At 35.8% G+C, this 22,778-nt stretch overlaps 1 protein-coding gene across 1 annotated transcript; it reads right to left on the bottom strand.

The window, feature by feature from the left end:
- Positions 1 to 11,313: 11,313 nt before the first annotated feature.
- LOC114265026 (protein WEAK CHLOROPLAST MOVEMENT UNDER BLUE LIGHT 1) lies at positions 11,314 to 20,859 on the bottom strand. Its single transcript, XM_028205760.2, has 3 exons — positions 20,615 to 20,859; positions 13,809 to 14,775; positions 11,314 to 13,346 (listed from the first exon to the last, which is right to left on the bottom strand). The coding sequence occupies exons 2-3, from the start codon at positions 14,739 to 14,741 to the stop codon at positions 11,463 to 11,465; spliced, it is 2,817 nt and encodes a 938-aa protein (XP_028061561.2). The 5' UTR covers positions 14,742 to 14,775; positions 20,615 to 20,859; the 3' UTR covers positions 11,314 to 11,462.
- Between the last annotated feature and the right edge of the window lie 1,919 nt (positions 20,860 to 22,778).

The following is a 22,778-nucleotide window of genomic DNA, read 5'->3' as shown; positions in this document are numbered from 1 at the left end:
AGTAGAGGGGGGGGTAGACAGTACAATGATTTTTTTTTTTTTTAAACATATTTTGAAGAGTAATGTTATGAATTAGAAAAAAAATATCATGAAATATTTCATAAAAATTTTTCATTTAAAAGGCAGCCTCTAAAAGTACCTATGTTTAAAATACTCAGTAATTAAGTACTTATATTTTGTTAATGTGTGTTCTCAAGGAAAATGTTGTACATTAACATGAAATTGAGTACATTAAAAAATATACAGTACTTTTTTAGTTTTCTTAACATTTGTCGTAAGGGCAAACGTTTAACAAGATCCATAAATAAATAAATAATCTTATAATGTAAAATGTGTGCATCAAATTTATTTCAAGTTATTCACCCCAAAAAAATTTATTTTAAATATAACCTACGATATGTCAAAAATAAATAAAAGGTACGTATGTCATACATTCAAAATATATACACTTTTTTAATATATTATTTCTAGGTACATGACATTTTGGTCACCAAACAAAATGGCCGAGTCTTGACGAGAAAACAGTCAAGAACTTTCCTTTATACTGTGTTTGGTTGGAGGATTTTGAGAGGGATTTGGAAAGGAAAATAGAAAAGGTAAGTAAAATGTGAATAAAACATACTTACATTTCACCTAGTTTCATACACATTTTTCCTTTTCCTTTCTCTTTCCAAATCCTTTCCCAAATCCCCCAACCAAACACAGTGTTAAGGTGACAAACGTTCATGCCTAACTTAATTTGTCTTCCCATCATATGTCATGGAAGAAATTGTGCCACCATCATTTAATTAAACTGGGAAACATGAGTGCTTGCCTTCTTGGCCGGCAACCTCACTATTATTATTTACCCAAAAGAACTTCACCATTACTCATTTACGTTGTGTTTGGTTGACAGATTTGGAAAGAAAAAAGAAAAATATGTGTGAAATTAGGTAAAATATAAATGTTTTATTCACATTTCACCAATCTTTTTCATTTTCTTTTCTAAATTCCTTCTCAAATCTTCTAACCAAACACAATATTAGGAATGCACAACTACCACCATTACGATCACCTTGTGAATTTTCTCCTCCTACAACTACTCACCATAATGTAGATAACAATTCTCAAGTGCCGTAAAACATGTGCAATTTTGAAGTTGACAACTACTAGTATAAAAGGTGGCAATTAATATGAAATGTAGAACAACAAAAGCAACCTTGCCTTTTTTTTTCTCTAGGGGGGAGGGGGGGGGGTTGAAGTACTGATTGTTAGAGAAAAAATGATTTATCACCATTAATTTCCGGTAATTTTAAGCTATCATTAATGTAGGTCCCACACCTCAGTTTGGGTGGGTCCGAGTGGCAATACGTTTCTTGCCATGTGGTGAACAAGAATATATACTCAGGTGGTCGAAACCATTTACGAGTGAATGAGAAATTGATACCGAAGTGAGCCTTAGAAACATGAAAATGTTTGGTATGGTTCACATGGGTTGGTATCTATAACCTTGTCCCACATAGGAAACATAGAAGAGTTTCAATGTGTTTATAAGCTCTAAGTTGCAGACCTTGGGTTGGGCCCCAAGGGGTACCCAAGTTTTGTAGGAGGAGGAGTTATGGACAAACCCAAAACCATCACCACACGCGCGCACCGCCGCCGTCCGGCCGGGTCAGGGCGAGTGTGGGTATGGGTCTAACTCGTCCTTTATTTTTGCTCCGAAATTATATGAATTTTTCCAAATAATTTTCAGCGGGAAAAAAATTCAAAATCTGATATTTTGATTTTAAATTTTTCGGTTGCAACTTTTCTCCTTCTCTAACAGTCGCGTCTCAACTTGGTGACTGTTCTTTTCAACGGGCATCTGTTCCGGTTTAGGCACTTCTCAGCCTATATATATATCAACCCTCCATTCCAGATAGAAACATAGAATTTTTCCCGTTTCAGTCTTCTCCATTCTTTGTAACATACATTCGTTATTTTGTATCTAGTGTGAGTTCGAAATACCACAGCCTGGTTCGCTGTACAATCAGTTTGCAGTGCTGCGTCTGTTTGGGGTGATTGTTGAATCCTGGAGGCAGGACGTCCGTAATTCTCAAGCACCTAGGAGAGGACGAATTTCTGTCTTAAAGACACAGTGTCCAAACATTGGCCTCAATCACAACATTTGATTTAAGTTTGATTCTGAAGAAAGTTATAAGTGAACACTAAGTTCTGTGTTTAATTATTATCTGTTTTATTATTCTATTAAGATAAAATTTTGCTCATACTATATTATCTGTTCTGTTTTATTCTGGTAAATTAACTATTGTCGATGTAATATTTGGCCAACAATTTTAAGATAGAAATTTTGCTTCTCTTCTTTAGTTGCTGTTTTACGTGTGTAATCCAGTATAAATATTCTTCGGTTTAAAAAAAAAATGAATTTACAGTATATTGAAGTAGTCTATGTGTTTATCTTCCAGACAGAATAATAAAATAGTCTGTGTATAGATTCCAGTTTATTTGGGATCCACTGATGAATGATAACATTTTGAGTGGTTGTTTTATTCTTTATTTCATAACTGCAGAAAGTTCCGTTTTATCACATGCCTGTTGAACAACATGTTTATTCTTTATTTTATTAGAGCACTAGTAGTTTTATCACATGCCATGTGTGTTGATAAGTTTTTTAATACATGAGTAATCTGTTTGTTTCTGGTTTATTGACTATTATGTATGATTAGAATTTTGGTTTTTTGTTTTTTTGTTTTTTGTTTAAACAAATTCAGAGTGCTACTGTATTTGGTTATCCATTTATTTGTTTTCTTGGAGCATGATTAGTTTGTTGTTAACCAGAAAAGAAATATACAGAATGTAAACATATTGTACTGTATGTAGATAAAATTAAATTTCTGTATACAATTAATTTTTCTTTAATACACAGTATATGCTCTATAATTGTTGTTTTATTTAGTCATATTACTGTTGGTCATTATAATTTGATTAATTTGATAAGATAATTCATTTGGTGAAATTAATTGATTCTCTGAAACAGTTTGTTTGTTTGATTTAGTTTATACTACTTATTTTGTCTGTTTCCAATAAATATATATTCTTGATCTTCTCATATTTATTTGTTTATTTTCCTATAGAATATTTTGTTATAGAATTTTGTTAGATTATTTATTCTATTGGAAAATAATTTCTGTTTAATTAAATTGTTTTATTAATCAGAAAGATGGCAACTGAGAGTACTGTTGTTACTCCTAATCCCATTGTGCCTCCACCGGTGGTTTCTATTCCGGTTGTTACTCCTGCTCTGACTCATGGCCCGGGTCATGGACATGTTCCAGTGAACCATGGGGAAAAACCTGAAAAATTCAGTGGTACCGATTTTAAAAGGTGGCAACAAAAAATGTTATTTTATTTAACCACCCTGAATTTGGCAAGGTTTTTACGAGAAGATGCACCAACACTGAAAGAAGATGAGAGTGATGCATAAGTTGTCGCTGCAGTAGATGCATGGAAACATGCAGACTTTCTCTGCAGGAACTATATCCTCAATGGATTGGACAACACACTTTACAATGTGTATAGTCCAATCAAAACAGCAAAAACGTTGTGGGATTCCTTGGATCGCAAATATAAGACAGAAGATGCAGGAACAAAGAAATTTGTTATTGGCTGCTTCCTGGATTTTAAGATGGTGGATTCCAAGACGGTGAACAGTCAAGTCCAAGATCTACAACTTATCTTGCATGAAATTCATGCAGAAGGTATGTCTCTGAGTGAGTCTTTTCAGGTAGCAGCTATGATTGAAAAATTACCGCTGTCTTGGAAGGATTTCAAGAATTATTTAAAGCACAAACGCAAAGAGATGTCACTGGAGGACTTGATTGTTCGGTTGAGGATTGAAGAAGACAACCGTGGGTCTGAGAAGAAAAATGGGCATCATCCCATGGAGGCCAAGGCTAATGTGGTGGAACAGAAGCCTAAGCACAACAGTAAGAAGAGGAAGTATCCTAGTGAGAGTTCAAAACGTAGCTCTGGTTCAAAGAAAAGTGAAATTCAAAACTTCACAGGCAAATGCTATGTGTGTGACAAGCAAGGACATCATGCCAAAGATTGTTACAAGCGTCGAACTCAATGAACCTTGAAAAAGAAACCTGCTCAAGCCAATATAACAGAGGAGGAAAATCTTTGTGCAATGATTTCGGGATTACATGTGTCTGGAATGGTGTCTGAAGTGAATTTGGTAAACAACCCCAAAACTTGGTGGGTGGACACAGGTGCTACACGTCACATTTGCTCTGAGAAAAAAGATGTTCTCCACATATCAAATGGTAGATAATGAGGAACAACTTTATATGGGAAATTCTTCTACCTCCAAGGTTGAAGGCAAAGGACAAGTAGTACTCAAGATGACATCAGGCAAAGAGCTTACTTTGAAAGAGGTGTTGCATGTACCAGAAATTTGGAAGAACCTGGTATCTGGATCATTGCTGAGCAAGAACGGGTTTCGCCTTGTGTTTGAATCTGACAAATTTGTACTCACTAAAAATGGGATGTATGTGGGGAAAGGATACTTGAGCGATGGGCTCTTTAAACTAAATGTAATGACAGTGATTCCTATTTCTAATAAGAATAACACATCTTCTGCTTACTTTGTTGAGTCTTTATATATGTGGCATGGTAGATTAGGACATGTTAATTATGGTACCTTGCGTAGATTAATTAACTTAGAATATCTACCTAAATTTCATTTTGATGCAAATCATAAGTGTGAAGTATGTGTTGAGTCAAAATTGACTAAAACATCTTTTAAGTCAATTGAAAGAAATCCTGAACCTCTGGATCTAATCCATAGTGATATATGTGATTTGAAATTTGTTCAAACACGAGGAGGGAAAAAATATTTCATAACCTTTATTGATGATAGCACTCGGTACTGCTATGTATACTTGCTGCGAAGCAAAGATGAAGCCTTAGAAAAATTCATAGAATTTAAGGCTGAGGTTGAGAATCAACTTGGCAAGAAAATAAAGACTATAAGGAGTGACAGAGGTGGTGAATATGAAGCACCATTTGGTGACTTATGTTCACAATTGGGAATAATACATCAAACCACTGCACCTTATACACCTCAGTAAAATGGAGTTGCTGAGCGAAAAAATCGCACTTTGAAAGAAATGATGAATGCCATGGTAATAAGTTCAGGGTTACCTCAGAACTTGTGGGGGGAAGCTATTCTTTCCACTAATTATATTCTCAATAAAATTCCTCATAAGAAGTCTCATAAAACACCCTATGAACTGTGGAAAGGTCGAAAGCCTTCCTACAAATACTTGAAAGTGTGGGGGTGTTTGGCTAAAGTGGCAATACTAGAACCGAAAAGGGTTAAAATTGGACCTAAGACTGTTGATTGTATTTTCATAGGATATGCAAACAACAGCAGTGCCTATCGGTTTTTAGTACATAAAAGTGAGAACACAGAGATTCATGTCAATACAATTATCGAGTCTAGGAATGCATCATTTTTTGAAAATGTGTTTCCTTGTAAATTGACACAAGAGGCTAAAAGGACATATGATGCTGCTTTTGACAATGATCAAAGGCAAATTGAGGAAAACCCAGAGGAAAAAGTTGAGGAGGAACCCAGACGTAGTAAAAGAGCTAGGACAGAAAAAACTTTCGGTCCTGATTTCTTAACATACTTACTAGAAGAGGAGCCTCGAACTTTCAAAGAAGTAATGTCCACTCCTGAAGCTCCTTCCTGGAAAGAAGCTATCAATAGTAAAATTGAATCAATTCTGCTAAATCATACTTGGGAATTGGTGGATCTTCCACCAGACTGTAAGCCTCTTGGTTACAAGTGGATTTTTAAAAGAAAGATGAAGCCGGATGGTTCAATTGATAAATACAAGGCGAGACTTGTAGTTAAAGGTTACAGGCAAACTGAAGGAGTAGATTATTTTGATACTTACTCACCTGTAACACGAATAACGTCTATTCGAATGTTAATAGCTATTGCAGCTTTGTATAATCTTGAGATCCACCAAATGGATGTTAAGACTGCATTTTTGAATGGCGATTTGAATGAGGAAATTTACATGGAACAACCAGAAGGGTTCGTGGTTCCAGGGCAAGGGAAAAAAGTGTGCAAACTTGTGAAGTCTTTTTATGGTCTAAAACAAGCACCCAAACAATGGCATGAAAAATTTAACAATGTAATGATGTCAAATGGATTTAAAATTAATGAATGTGATAAATGTGTTTATGTGAGAAACACAGAAAAGGGATATGTCATTGTTTGCCTATATGTAGATGATATGCTCATCCTTGGTAGTAAAAATGAAATGGTCAAAGCTACCAAGAAGATGTTGAACTCTAAGTTTGACATGAAAGATATGGGGATAGCAGATGTTATACTTGGAATAAAAATTACAAAGACATCTGAAGGATATACCTTGTCTCAAGGACATTATGTTGATAAAATACTTGAAAAATTTAACAAGCACGACGATCGTCTCGCTAAGACCCCTATAGATGCTAATCTTCATTTGATGAAGACTTTAGGTGAAGGTGTATCACAAATAGAATACTCCCGGATCATCGGAAGCTTAATGTACCTCATGAACTGCACTCGCCCAGATCTAGCATATGCAGTTAGCAGATTAAGTAGGTATACAAGCAATCCAGGAACAGACCACTGGACAGCAATAGTTAGGGTACTTAGATATCTAAAGTATACTCGAAACTATGGGCTGAACTATATGAGATATCCAGCAGTTTTAGAGGGTTATAGTGACGCTAATTGGATCTCAGACACTAAAGACTCCAAGTCTACTAGTGGTTATGTCTTTTACCCTGGAAGGTGCAGCAGTCTCATGGAAGTCAACCAAACAGACATGCATTGCAAGGTCCACAATGGACTCCGAATTTATCGCTTTAGATAAAGCAGGTGAAAAAGGAGAGTGGCTTCGTCACTTTCTAGAGGATATCCCAATGTGGCCAAAACCTGTGCCAGCCATTTGCATTCATTGCGATAGTCAAGCAGCAATGGCAAGCGCACAAAATAATATGTATAACTGTAAGTCTCGTCATATTCGACGTAGACATAATATTGTTAGGCAACTGCTCTCAAATGGAGTTATCTCCATTGAGTACATAAGGTCAAAAGATAATATCGTAGATCCGTTAACCAAAGGTTTGACCAGAGAGCAAGTTTTAAGATCATCGAGGGGAATGGGATTAAAGCCTTTTAACTAAAGAGTCACCTTAATGGCAACCCAACCTAGTTGACTGGAGATCCCAAAATCTAGGTTCAAAGGGACAACCGAATTATGTGTGACTCGTTAGTATCACTAAGAGAAAATTTTCCTACCCTTTCCTATGATGACATAGTGATGTCTGCAGCGCTAATCAGGTTAAGCTTTGCTTTTAATGATATTCATATCTTGGAAATCCAAGTGGGGTATAACAGAATACTCTTAATGAGAATCACCTATATGAGTGTGAACTGGGCCGGTTCTATGGGAATTGGAAAAAAAAAAAAAAAAAAAAGGCTAAATCTCTAGAGCACTCAGGAAAACCAGGAATTGTCCAGGGCCAAAATGGGCACAACCGATAGAACCAGATTGTGTAAGGAAATAAAACTGTGTGACAGACTGTTGTCTCGGTTTACACCAATGGCAGAATAGTTCAAGACATCATGTTCACTAATCAGCTAGTAAACCCGATCGTTTTTCACAAGGGAAGGTTCAAAGCCAAAAGCTACCTATCCTTTGCAGGATATTTTCAGTTTTGTACTCTCAGTGTCTGCATGTTATTGCATATTCGTTTTCAATTTCATTCATGTGGGGGATTGTTAGAGCAAAAATGGTTTATCACCATTAATTTCCGGTAATTTTGAGCTATCATTAATGTAGGTCCCACACCTCGGTTTGGGTGGGTCCGAGTGGCAATACGTTTCTTGCCATGTGGTGAACAAGAATATATACTCAGGTGGTCGAAACCATTTACGAGTGAATGAAAAATTGATACCGAAGTGAGCCTTAGAAACATGAAAATGTTTGGTATGGTTCCCATGGGTTGGTATCTATAACCTTGTCCCACATAGGAAACATAGAAGAGTTTCAATGTGTTTATAAGCTATAAGTTAGAGACCTTGGGTTGGGCCCAAGGGGTACCCAAGTTTTGTAGGAGGAGGAGTTATGGACAAACCCAAAACCATCACCACACGCGCGCGCCGCCGCCGTCCGGCCGGGTCGGGGCGGGTGTGGGTATGGGTCTAACCCGTCCTTTATTTTTGCTCCGAAATTATATGAATTTTTCCAAATAATTTTCAGCGGGAAAAAAATTCAAAATCTGATATTTTGATTTTAAATTTTTCGGTTGCAACTTTTCTCCTTCTCCAACAGTCGCGTCTCAACTTGGTGACTGTTCTTTTCAACGGTCATTTGTTCCGGTTTAGGCACTTCTCAGCCTATATATATATCAACCCTCCATTCCAGATAGAAACATAGAATTTTTCCCGTTTCAGTCTTCTCCATTCTTTGTAACATACATTCGTCATTTTGTATCTAGTGTGAGTTCAAAATACCACAGCCTAGTTCACTGTACAATCAGTTTGCAGTGCTGCGTCTGTTTGGGGTGATTGTTGAATCCTGGAGGCAGGACGTCCGTAATTCTCAAGCACCTAGGAGAGGATGAATTTCTGTCTTAAAGACACAGTGTCCAAACACTGGCCTCAATCACAACATTTGATTTAAGTTTGATTCTGAAGAAAGTTGTAACTGAACACTAAGTTCTGTGTTTAATTATTATCTGTTTTATTATTCTATTAAGATAAAATTTTGCTCATACTATATTATCTGTTCTGTTTTATTATTCTGTTAAATTAACTATTATCGAAGTAATATTTGGCCAACACTGCATTCCTACACTAGGCCGTCCCTGTAAGGGGATCAGACTCGTTATCCTCTATCATAACAACATCTTTAATCTCTCATTTTCAATACTTGCCACATTGTGGGTCTTTGCTCCGGTGGCATTGCACTATAAGCTATAGCCACCTCAAAAAGCATTCCCAAACGGTTGTCTTCTCCTCCATCGTCTTCGCTGCAGGACCTGACCCAATTAATCAAATCACTAGGCGTTAGATACAGATGTTGTGATGGTGGCTTCAAGTAAAAGAACCTCAAATGAGTAGACGTCAGACTTGACCGGTACGAAATAGATATATAGATTGTTATAAGGGAGAAGTGGAAGTGGACTTTTCATTGCATGAAGTTCGTTCTTATGCATTGTTGTGATTTCTACTAGTGTTCAAAACAAAGAAATATTGCTAGATCCCTTGTACTGTACATCTACGATCAAAAAATTAGATGCAAGGTATTAGGTGTGATTGGATTTGCCAAATCAATTTAAAGCACTTCCTCCCATTCTTCTCTCACAAGTCACAGCTGACCAAGTGACCCCTTCAAAACTCAAAAGAATACCAAATGACAGTTTTAATGAAACCCTTATTGAGGGATTTGAAGTTGTTTGATGCTAAACGAAGAGTCATTAAAAATGTGACTTCTGAATCAGGACTTACCAAACGAACAGTCATTAACAATGCCCTAATTTTCTTGTTTCTCATATGGTAAAATGATTCACAAACATATTTTTATACATAAAATTCATCCATAATAATATAATAATGACATATGATCTGAGCCAAAATGTTACACTTTGAGACTCCCTAACTTACGTTTTTTAGTCTTTTAGCTTATAATATTTGATAAAATAAAGTGTTTTTCTTTCTCTTACTAATATCACTTCGGAGACGAAAACATGGCAAAAAGATGTGAAAAGAGAAACATTCTTGACAGACTCAATCTGCTCGAGTAGAATTCAGTAACTGCCTGAGCAGATTTCCGTGAACATGTTTTCTCCTTGACTCAATCCGCTCAAACAGAATATTTAAATCTCACATCTTGTTTTGTGTGCACATATTTTTTTATTTGACTGGAGATGATAAAAAGAGAGTTTGGAACTTGTTTTAGGGATCTGAAACCCTAGAGACAATGACTAAAGAACTAGAAAAGCAAGATCAATCATCAATCCATGGCGTTCTCTTCTACTCTTGAAGTGTTCAACCTCTCCATGAGCGCCTAACATTTCTTCTTAGGATCGAGATGAAATTCTAATCAAGTATTATATAATTTTGTATTTAAATTCTAGTTTTTCTTTAGATTTAGATAATTATTGTATGATCGTTTTAGATCTTTTCTTCAAACAATTTTTTCATTCGATTTATGTATTCAATTTTTTGTGATTGAGAATGCATGATCATATAACTGGTTTACTTTTTTATATATACAAACCGTGAGACAAGTCATACTTAGAGAAAATGAGTCATGCCGCAACCCTAATTTAGTGTGGACAATTCATGCGAACTGAAAATAATTCGTGCCTACTTTTTGAATATACTCATTTTCTTGGTGATGTTATCAAAGCTTGTAGTTAAGGTACATCATTATTATCCAGGCCACTAATTTACTAGAATTGGATATTTAAATGATGTAATATGCGATTAGTAGTATATTTGAGATCTTAAGTCTCTCTCCAAATTCGAAACAACTCATTTTTATTCACACAACTAATTTAGTTTTGATTTAAATTCTTATCAGTTAAAATCAATCATCCTCTCTTCTCCAAATAAATTTGGAAATTACCAATCGAATTGTTACAACTCAGCTCACAGTCCCTGTGATACAATACCTTAACAATCTATTGTTCTACAGAATTAGTGTTTCGTTTAGTTCTTTATTTTTTATTAAAAGATGACCTATCAACGTCTTTATTAGTCAAAATAGAGGATACATTGATTTGAACCTTTAGGAGTAACTCATCAAATTGATTAGATCTTTAAAAAAAAAAAAAAGAGTAACTCAGGGATGGGTCTCTCCTCTTGAACTAGGACCATAGCTCCAGAATTAAATTAAAAGATCACAAAAACCCACATTCTTTTATGTAATTTATATACAAAAATTATGTTTGTATAGCATAACCTTTCTTGTGTATACCCATAGCCATAGCTACACAAAATGAGAGAATCATAATTTCAATTTTCTAAACAACGCCAAAAAAACCAGCTCCCAAAGAACTCCAGATTCTTTCATTAGATCAAAACTTGTAAGAATCTCAAGCAAAATAAACTAGAATGACATTCTAGTGTCGCAAGCAAGTGATGCATTACAGATTACTTATAAACTCTTTCCAAACCCTCCAGTCAAAAACAATATCACATTTCTGATCAAATAAAATAAAAAAGAAAAAAAAGTATATATATATAATCCAATCAAATTATCATACAAAGAATATACCATACCCAACATGTACAATAGAGAAACTCTGTCAGAATGTACACATTTTCTGGTCACTGCAAGAAACTGCCCAAAAAGTAAAGGCAGCACACAACATCAAGGATCACATGTACCAGCATTGATGGGAGATCATGTTGACTTGGCTGCATGAGCAGCCTTCCTTCTGCCCAAGAACATGAAAATCCGAGGGAAGAACGACCTCTTCTTTTTCTTCGCAACCTTAACGTCTGAGGAAGAATCGGTTTCAGTGTTACTTTCAGGCGGAAATGCCTTATGACTCAGACTCTGATAGATAGATACAGCATCTGGCAACTGGATAAAGTTCTTCGATTCATTCTTTTCCTCAAAGCTTGTCCTTGGACTCCTAATAGGATTCACTGCCACGTGACCAGAATCACCAGCTTTTCGTTGTTGCTCATGCTCAGCCCTCCACTTTCTCAATTCTTGTTCTACACCCAACTTCCCTTCCTTCGCATTCTCAGCCTTCTGCATTGCAATTTCCAGTGCTTCCTTTTGTGCACCCATTTCACAGCTAACTTCCTCTAATTTTTTCAAGCTTCTCAACTCAGATTCCTTGGCTACCTCAATTTGGGTGATGGCAGTGGCCACCCTCACATTAGCCTGTTCTTCTGCGTCATGGGCCTGCTTGCTGAGTTCATAGTACTCTTCTAGAGAAAGAGTTACTCCAGCTGGCAAATCCATGTCATTGGTGCTTTGAGCTGATTCGCTCTCTTTCAGAGCATTGATAGCTGCCAATGCCAACTTCTCCGAAGCCTTTGCAGCCTCTATCTCCTTTCTAGCTGCAAGTAGTCTACTCTCCAAGGTACTTGCTCCAGCCTTTGCTTGCTCTGCTACTTCCTTTGCCTTGCATAAATGCTCATGAGCCATTTGAGCAAATGACTTGGCTTCATCTGCTTCTTGAGCTGCCTCCTGTAGTTGCTTGGGCAGCTCTACCATCTTCTCTATTGTTTCTTTCTCCTTAATCTGAACAACAACAATCTCTGACTTAGTCTTGCTCAACTCTGCTTCAAGAGATACAACTGCTACTGATGCCATTCCTTCTCTCTGCCTAGTGGTTGCAAGAGCAGACTTTTCACTTTCCACCTCCGTCTCTAATGATGTGGCTGTCACCTTCAAGCAATTTACTTCAGATGTGGCTTTCTCAATGTTGAGTTTCACTTCTTCAAGTTCTTTCTTGGCCAAAACAATTGCTGCTTGTATCTCTGTGTGTGTCCTCTTCTCCAGTTCCTCTTCCGGGTCACCATTCAAGTGCTCTTCATCATTATTTTCTGGCTTCAATTTTGATTGCATATAAGCTCCTAATTCATATTTCAAGTCTGCAAGAAAAGCTGCAGCAGTATCTAGCTTTGATTTGAGATCCTTTGCTGACAAAATATGCTGGTTTAGTCTCTCCAGCTCCCCTTCTGCATGCTTCAATTCCTTTTCCCAATTGACAGCATCTTGCTCTCTTACTATAGCTACACCAATTCTTTGTTCTTCTACCTCCAGATGAGCAGCATGTGCAGACTCCAAAGATTCCTTTGTGGCAATTAGCTCAATTGTCAATTTCTCCACTGTCTCCTCAACTTCTTTGGATGCAGAAACAGCCTCAACAGCTCTCATAACAGCTAGGTCTCTCTCAGTCACCAATAAAGAATAATCTTTACGAAGTTCTTCCAACTCATCTTTCACAGTTTTCAGCTCAGAAACAGCAGATGCATGCCTGGCACGGGCAACCTCAAGCTGTGCCTTTGCTGCCACACTAACCTCATCAGCAATCCCTTGTTCCATCTCTTCCACTCTGAGCTTGGCAAGTTCAGAATCCTGTTTTGCTTGTTGCTCTTCTGTCTGTGCTCTCTCAAGGTTGAGTTTCAATTCTTCAATGAGTCTCTTAGTGCCATCTAGGTCCTTTAACACGCGAATTTTGGCATCTTCAGCAGCCTGAGACTGTGTCTTATACATTGGAATCTCCTCATGTGCTTTCTCAAGCTCCTGATCTATAATCTTGCGTTTCTGCATAGTGATGCGGATAAATATTGAGTTATTTTTTTGAATATGTATAGATGCATCTCTTCAAAGGGAACCCACAGTCTTGTGCATTGCCACGATAGTAAGGATACTAAGGAATAAATTGGCCTATCAAAGCCAATAATTTACTTCAAAAAAAAAAAAAAGACAATATTTGGAAGTGAGTAAAAAAAAAATACATTACAATTTCTTCATGTAATAAGAAATACAAGACATTTTACATTACCAAAACTTATAAAATATTTTTTCTTTGTTCTCTGGCTGCTCTAGCAGCATTGGAAAAGGTAGATACACAGAGATTGATACATGCAACGATGTAAATAATTTCCATGGTTAGAAGTTAGTCGAACTTGGTCAAAGTAAAGGACTAACTAGACAACCAAAGCTACAATAATATGGTTAGAACAGAACTATAAACGGAAGGAATAAACCTGGAAAACAGTATACCTCCACAGCCTGGACTTTATGTGCCTTCCAATCAACAATTCCACCAAACTTGGAAACAGCAGCTTTCACAGATTCAAAAGGCGCTGCTGTATCTATCAGACCTTTGTTTGTGTTGATCCTTTTAAGATGTTTAGAAGGGTCGATGATCTCTGTTGTTATAATGGAAGCCTTGGCAGCATCAAATTGGGGCTGACCAACCTCATTTGATAGCACCACATGATGGTCATTTTCGATGTCTTTCACTATAGGGGATGAGGCAGATTGTATAATTACATTATCAGCATGAACATGGGAGCTGGTAACAGAACCACCTTCTATGGACTGCTGCAAAGCATTGTTTGGTTTTGCTTTTGAGGTATATGATGGAATGGATTCCAAGAGAACTGTTACATTTTCCTGTTTTTGAGGCTCCAATATGTTTGGTTTCTTGGCTGATGCAAGGGAGGATTCCTGCTCAGGTACAGGTCCATCAAAAGTGTCATTCGGTTGCATATGGGAACTGTGAACAGAATCACCATGAACAAATTGCAGCAAAGCATTATTTGGGCTTGCTTCTGAGGCAAATGATGGGATGGATTCTGAGAGGCCTATTACATTTTCCTCTTGCCAAGGCTCCAATATCACTAGATCCTTGTCTGATAGAAGCAAAGCCTTCTGCTCAACTTTGGGTCCATCAAAAGTATGTTCCATAGCAGTAATTTCAGGATCGTCTACCAGAGTCTTGTGATAGTTGTTGTGTCCTGTTTCATCTTGTATTGCTAATTTGGAATCATCCATTACTGATCCCTCACAGTGAGGTTCCGATTTTCCATTTATGCCTTCATGGTTTATTGGAGCTTCATTGTTTGAATGATCTTCATTATGGCAGGATAACGATGGTACACCAGAGGACTCAGGAGGACAAGTTTCTGTTGCATTCTTCACATCCACCATTCCAACAAAGTGCCAAGGAGAACCAAATATGTATCTGAAATCAAAGTACACGTCACCAGAACTAATTTAGTAATTTAAAAAAGATAAAGCTTTTGGTATGAAGATCTGAACAAAAAAAAAAATTGGGTGGGGGGGAATCATTGCTTAACCGCACCCCATGTCTGAATCAAAGATAAGAACCAAAGTAATGTCCAATTGTTTGAGAATAAGGAATTTAAGTTGAACAACAGCACTTAACAGCCATAATCAGGACATCTTTTTCATTTAATATTTATTATAAATTAGTATGATCCGGCCTTCTACAAGTTGAACTTTGATAAAATCATAACAAGTTTGTTCCATGCCAAATAATTTGTCATTATTACATTGTTACATATAACGATTATGCATCTATTGTTTACATAATGCGGTCAAAAATTGTGAAAGCAGGACAACCAAACTAGCTTTGGGGAAAGAGAATGGTTCCTTTTAGCCAAAAAAACAAGTACAAAAACAAAAACAAGTGGAAATAAACTTTAAAGAAAAAAGTTGTTCAAAATGACCATTCATCTACTCAAAGTCTTGAGCCCATGTCCATTCTGAATGGTGAGCCAAGTAGAAGTAGTTCCCCAGCAACCTTCCAAAATGCTATGCTCGAAAATTTTCTAAACTACTATGTTAAACAAGGTAATACTAAACCCCAAGAGATTGGCATGTTAGTCAAGGACTAGGGCCTAGGGGTGTGCTCACTTCATGGTCTCAGGTTTGAAGCCTCTTAGATGCAAACAATTTCTTAGAGCCCGTCCATATAGGACTTTGCCCTTGCTTTAATTGCAACAACCCCCCCCCCCCTGCTAGTGGGCAGTGAGATTTGTCAACTGGATTAGTCTGCCCTGACAAGTTATCAAAAACACAATAATACTACATACCCAAAAATTTTACCTAGAAATACCAATATGTGGTCCACATTCATTCCACATATGAACCCCACAATACACGTATTTAATCTTGAGAAATATTAGAAATCCACAATTTAGATCCCCAAATTCACCCACAATAATGTGACAAGGAAGATGGTCCCTATATCGATGAGTGTGTGACAGATTAAAAGTTGAAACCTATCATGTTGTATCGTTGTGGGTCAAATTGTGAGAGTTGTTTTAGGGATTTCGAACATTTTCATTCAATCTCCACCAAACGCTACAATTCTCGGCTTTAATCTGTTCCTAGATTTTTGGGTTGTCATACTTAATGGTGTTCGACATCGTAATTATTCTTTCAACATGCAATCAGTGTCTTTACCCCAGGATCATAAATATCTTTGACTTTTAGGAACATGCTAATAATTGTAATTTAGTTTTTAGCTAAGACCTTATTAGCAAGAAGAAGCAACACTAAACATTTGGCCAAATTAACGGCATAAAAAAATAGCATTGGCACTGCCAAGTTGTGCCAACATCTAATAATAAAACATACACAAATTACTTTTAAACTCTTCCAATATGCGAAGAATTTTTTTCATTTCAATCCTTTTTAGTACGGAGTGTACACAACCATGAATCACCTATTGTCACGACATCCGTTACATAGATTGAATAAATCAACATGAAAAATATGCTTTAATTATTATAACATACACTTTCTATCTGCCCAGTGTTGTATGTCCAGCACTCTACCAAATTAGTGAAATACCCATCTCAGACCCTATTTATTAAGGAAACCAATAGGGTCACTCTTATATGGATATAAGAAAATAAAAAATAAAAAATTCCTAGGTGGAATGAAGATTACAATATTTATTTATTGTCAAGTTTACAAGTACATAGATTTAAATAGGCTCATTTAAGCTTTAGTTTTAAGTACATAACATAATTGACAACAATAACAAACTATATGCCAATCATTTAAAACAATATTATTCAAATACAATGGCCCCGTATGGTAAAACTGTTTTTGCAGCTTTAACCCCAAACTGAGGCCCCGTTTGGGGACTTACTTTTTTAGCCAATTAGCCAAAAAGTTACTAAATTAGCCAAAAAGCAAACAACTCATACCAAAAAGTCAAAGATTCTCTTTTCTCTCTACTTTTTGCACATCTTTTCGTAATTAGCCAAAAAGTCATCCCAAACATACAAGTTTTTTTTACCTACCTTTTTAGCCAAATAGCCAAAAAATTACTAAATTAGTCTGTTCCCAAACGAGACCTCAGCTTCAAAAAGGTTGGTCTTTTTAGCTTATTTTGAGCTAAAAACCTAAAAAGTCATAGTAAACACCACATGTTGCCAAAGTACATCAGGCAGCAGCAAACAAATCTTAAGCTAAAAAAGCAGCAAAATTTGTGAAACGGGTCCTTGTCACATCAACAAAGTGTGTCTCACAGAGTTGTCAAATAGAATAATCCCATCTTTTAGAATTTTGACTTGTCTTGCTGGTCTATGCTTTAACATAAAATAAATGTGTAACCTATTAGGTAACTATCACAGGATCATTTCGTTTATAGTAGAACCTTGCACTCATGTGCAAAACATATTGATTGCAAAAATACCTTCAACCAGAAAATACAAAATAGAGATAATGATAAACAAGTTAAAAGGAAAAACACTAGTTATTCAAATAATGACTTCATTACTGAAAGTTTACACTAATGTGTTATTAAAAAACAGTAAACATTCCAAAATGAAGCACGCTCAAGCTGGCAAGTCAGTGTGGTTCAAAATACATACTGATTCATAATTTAATTGAAGCATTGTAGGTACATTGGTCCACCACCGCTAGATGGCACTGCTTCATCACCTTTTGATGGATAATCTTGCAAGTAGTGTACGTCACGTGCTATGACACGTGGTTCAATTAGCAAACTGATCTACACTCGGCCTTGCCAGACTGGTTTGCACTTGATTCTACTCAACACTCAGGTGTGGCCCGCTCGGTCATTTGGCTCACGGGTAGTCCCACCGAGCAAGGTCACAATCCTAAAGAATCAAAACATTCCAACTGTGTTACTTGGGTTGGGACCAAGGCCCTCGTACTCCGCTCAGGATCACCAAAGGACTTATGGATTGGAGGATGGAATTCAGTGGTTCATTACGGCATTCGTCGAGCTCCCCTCCCCCTCGGGGCAAGGAGCACACAAACCAATTTTAGAGAAAAAGAGGTTTTAAACAGGATGTGATGCCTCGAGGTCCATATCGTACCTACCTCTATTGAATGCATCGTACCTATCTCTACCCATGTATGATACATCCCCCGAGCTAAGTTGACCCAGCTCCATACATTTTGTCTAGCCCAAGTGGTTGAGCCACCTGTCCTTGGTTGAATTGGCTCAGCCCGGCTCATATTGAGGAAGTTCGCCTCACAAATGGAGGCATCCACTGCATCTCTTTTTCTCCTTCGGCAAACAAACTATCCATTGTAACCCTCTCTCTCTCTCTCTCTCTCTCCTTTGCTAAGCCTCCCCTTGGCTCTCTTCCACTGGCATAGTAGTGCCCTTCATCTTTCAAGAGGGCACTCCACAAACAACTAACTCACCCATCATGACCAACACACACTCAAATGCTTTTCTTTTCATGTTCTAGTTCATCAAGTAAGATACTTCATCAATTTCAACCATCAATTGCTCTCCATAATGACAACATTTGATGTTTTGATGTGAATTTATCAAAATTTCCACTATTTCCCAAAATTAAATTCACCATTATAACAGTCAAAACTTGATCCCAATAATCATACTTGAATATTTTGTACAAGACAAATACATTGAAAACTAAAAACCATAATAATGAGAGAGAGAGAGAGAGAGAGAGAGAGAGAGAGAGAGAGAGAGAGAGAACTAAAAACTCCATTTTGTGTTGTTTTCTCATACAAGGATAAACCTTTCGCGTATGATTCCTAATTAAAGCTATTTTCTCTAAACAAATATATTTAATTTATTATCCAAATAAATTGTTGATTAATTTGGATAATTTCTTAATCTTTTTTTCTTTTCTTTTTTTTTTCCGTTTCAGTAATTGGATTAAATTAGGAAATTATTTTCTCTAATTGAATGGATTAAAGAGTTTATGATCCGTATTTTGCTAAACATCCATTTGATAGCCAAAATTTTCGCAAAATAGGTAAATACATGAAATTCCAAAACAAGCTTGGATTGTTTAATGAAAACCAACCTTCCTTCCATTTCCAGCATCCAAACAAATCATAAACGCATCTATCTATTTATATATTATATAAGGAAAATGAGGGTTGTGGGAGCTTCAAAACTCCAAACCAATTATGTTGATTTTTGACTATTTCTTAAAAAAGAAAAACATTAATTGGCTACTAAAAATTGAAATTTTAAATTTAAAAACAAAGCATTTAATGAATATTCGCCTATGATTTAGAAATTCAAATTTGAAAATTTGATACCTAACAAAATACACATGATTTAAAGAATTGCTTTCCGTAATAAAAAAAACAATACTATATATACATATATATATATATAACCTAGTTAATTAACCTTTTCTTTCCGAAGGAATTAATTTTTTTAATTTTAAAATTATTTATATAACAAAAAAAAAAAAACACTATCGGCTAATTTATTGGTTAATTCTCATTTAATCATATAAATAAAATTCTAATTATCCCATAAAGAACTCTTTAGTATCCCATAAATTATGACTTTTAAATGGAAATTTTGCTTAACCATTTCAAAATTTAAATTATGGAAGCAATTCACTAGAATGTAATTGTTCCATAACTTATCACTTTTAAAAAGAACATATATTTTTCCATTTCAAAATTTAATATGATAAACCATTCACTAGAATTTAATTATCTATCTATCTATATGTAAAGCCAAAGAGTTTTTTTTTAACTAAGAGCTTTGTGAGTGTTCTATTTTTTATAGTAAATTTTTAATTTTTTAATAATTAAAAATAAATTATAAAAATGCTAATCTATTACACTATCAATTTTAAAAATATAAATAATCCCATAATTTATGGTTTTCAAAAAGGAATGAAAAAAAAAAAAAAAAACCTTTCCTAATCTCCCCAATCTACCTAAATGCATTGGCTCTCACGAATTTGAAAAGAAAATAATCATTTTCAAAATTTAAATTTCGGTATACTAAAATATAGGAATCAAGTGCATTATTAGTATTATAGACCTAGATGTTTCGGTATACTAAAAAAAAAAAAAAACCTTTCCTAATCTCCCCAATCTACCTAGATGTTTCTCTTAGTATTATTTAATGGCTTCAAGTGCATCAAAATTTTAAACAGATTTCAATTAAAACATTAACTACTAGAGTACATGTTTCTTGAAGAAGATCCCTCTCAAATCTCTAACTACTTTTCAAGGAGATTTCTCTCTAATATTTAAAATTTGGGTAAATTACATATACCTCCCTCGAGATTTAGCTAAATTATAGATACCCCTGAGGTTTCGGAATTTACAAATACTCCTAAGATTTATATTTTCATAACAAATTGCCCCCTGAGGTTTATATTTTCATAACAATTTGCCCCCTAATTTGCTATGCAAATAGTACTGTCAGGGGTATCTGTAATTTCTCTAACCTCAAGGTATCTGTGATTTTGCTAAACCTCGAGGGTATATGTAATTTGCCCTTAAAATTTCGTATGTTTGTTTGTATCGCCGCATATTCAATAATTATTTTGATGTCTAAAGCTTTCATGCATGTTTATTTGATGCAAGTGTATTTTTATGAAACAAATCTCTAATCTCTTCTCCCTGACAGTTCAATGGTTTCAAATGCATGTCTATCAATGGTTTAATCACGAATTACGTACAGATAGTTCTAGCTCCTGCTAATTAAATTTAAAAGAAAAAAAAAAAGAAGAATCATGAAATATAGAAACCAAAATGAAATAAGCAGAGGAGAGAGGTACCCGGAGAATCGCCAGAGTCAAAATAGAGGAGGAACTCGAATCGAGACGCTATTCAATGGTCGCTGGATGTAAAACAGGAGCTGAGATTAAAGACATTAGATATCGAATTATCGTTATTGTTAGCTTACAATCACTGTTATATTTAGCAAATAAGAGAGAGAGAGAGAGAGAGAGAGAGAGAGAGATATTGTAACAGCTGTGCATGGAGCCTGGTTCTTCTCATAGACATCGATCCATCTCGTACGTAACCTGTTTTCCTCGGACTTTAGATCCCATCTCACATTTACCTTGTTTTTCGTTAAATTCAATTTATTATTATTATTATTATTATTATTACTATTATTAGTTAAATTACACTTTCTCCCTTATATTCGACCACTTTTCCACGTTTAGCTTTCAAGTTTTCATTTTGGACTTTCACATTTCACATTTTTTCTAGTTTACTCATAAAATTAATTTTTGTTTAAAATTAAATAAGAAATAACACATTAATAATCACATGACATAAAAATATTTTATTATATATAATTGACATTTCTAACACAAACTCAAACCTAAATTTAAAAAAAAAAAAACAAAAAAAAAATGTGAAAAAAAAAATTGAAAAATGAAAAAGTAAAATTTTTTGAAAAGTAAATTCTGAAAATAAAAACCAAACAAAGTGATTATTGTTATATTTGAAAATTTTGTGGTTTTATAGACATCATGAGATTGTTTTTCTATTTTGAACGCAACTCAATCTGCGAGACAAAGCAGCTCAATACGAAAATCTTTAACTTCTCTCTCTCTCTCTATATATATATATATATTCATATCTATCTATCTATCTATCTATCTATCTATTATATAAGAAAAAAGGGATTTGTATAGCGATCCTTATTTAGATCTTATCCATTTATTGCTTTTAAATTCGGGAAACCACATCTGTAGCGGTCGTTCTCCTTTCCTTTCATGTTTGGTTTTGCTTCTAGGGTCGACACCATGGTTTCCTGGGGTTGACACCACCTTGCTGCCTTACTCTTGGTGTCTCTACTGGTTTTTAGGGTCAACACCACCTTGCCACGATGTCCTAGGAGTGGCTATTGGTTTTTAGGGTCGATACCACGGGTTCAAAGGTCGACCCCCTTGTCTGTTGCAAACATAAGTGTCTTAGCATTTCTTCTTGAGGGTCAACACCACTATTGTCACGACCCACACCCACCCTTAAAAGTTTAGGTCATGACCGGCCTGTACTTAGGCCTCAGAGATAAAATTTCAAAATACTCAAATCATATCAGGGCCTAAGGTAGAAGCAAATAAATAGCAAAACATCCATTGAGCAATGCTTATATGCCAAGATCATCAAACATCATATTCAAATAGTTCATATACACAGTTTATATATATACAACCACAAATCATGTACGTTAGCAATCCAAAAATTACATATTCACAAGTGTCTAAGCAACAAGCTTCAAAAGACTTAACAAAATGTGAAGACAATTTCCAAAAAAAGACAAAAGGCTCCACTTTGAAGGCTAAACAAAACCGGTCCATCAAAAGGTTCCTGAAGCTGACCTAGGGCTAGCCTCCAAGCTGATCACCTACATAAATATATATATATAAAAAAAAAACAAAGTGAGCAAAGCTCAGTGAATAATAATAATGTAAGGAGATTCGTGTGAATGTGCATATGTCTTGGAGAATATTTATCAAACATATACATGTCTCCATAATCATATTCCAAACGGCCTCGGGCCCACATAAGAGGGAACGTCCCAGGGCCCAACGTAAGACGAAACGACTTAGGGCCCAACGTAAGACGGAACAGCCTTAGGCCCAACGTAATGCACAACGACTTTAGGCCCAACATAATACACAACGGCCTCAGGCCCAACATAGTACACAACGGCCTCAAGCCCAACACGGTACACAACGGCCTCGAGCCCAACATAATACACATAGGGTAGATGGAACATCAGCATATCTCCATCTCCCTCGGCCTTAGAGCCTTTAATCATATCAATTCATATCATGGTAGGGTAGATGGAACATCGACAAGTCTTCACCTTCCTCGGCCTTAAGGCCATTATATATAACGGAAACAGAACAACCTCTGGCCCATTTCATATGCCATTGCTCAATCGTTTCCATCAATTTATAATTTATCTAACGTATGCCATTC

Source organism: Camellia sinensis, chromosome 6 (genome assembly GCF_055761805.1).
Source record: "Camellia sinensis isolate YWXY chromosome 6, ASM5576180v1, whole genome shotgun sequence".
Lineage (NCBI taxonomy): Eukaryota > Viridiplantae > Streptophyta > Magnoliopsida > Ericales > Theaceae > Camellia > Camellia sinensis.
The sequence above is the reverse complement of the archived record's forward strand: the minus strand, read 5'-3'. Positions and strand labels throughout refer to the sequence as shown.

What these genes read in the sequence shown, in the direction of transcription:
- LOC114265026 (XM_028205760.2), bottom strand. Translation starts at nt 14,741, where the DNA reads ATGGTGGATGTGAAGAATGCAACAGAAACTTGTCCTCCTGAGTCCTCT. An exon ending in ATAAAGTCCAGGCTGTGGAG is followed by an intron (nt 13,347 to 13,808) that starts GTATACTGTTTT and finishes ATCACTATGCAG; the next exon opens with AAACGCAAGATTATAGATCA.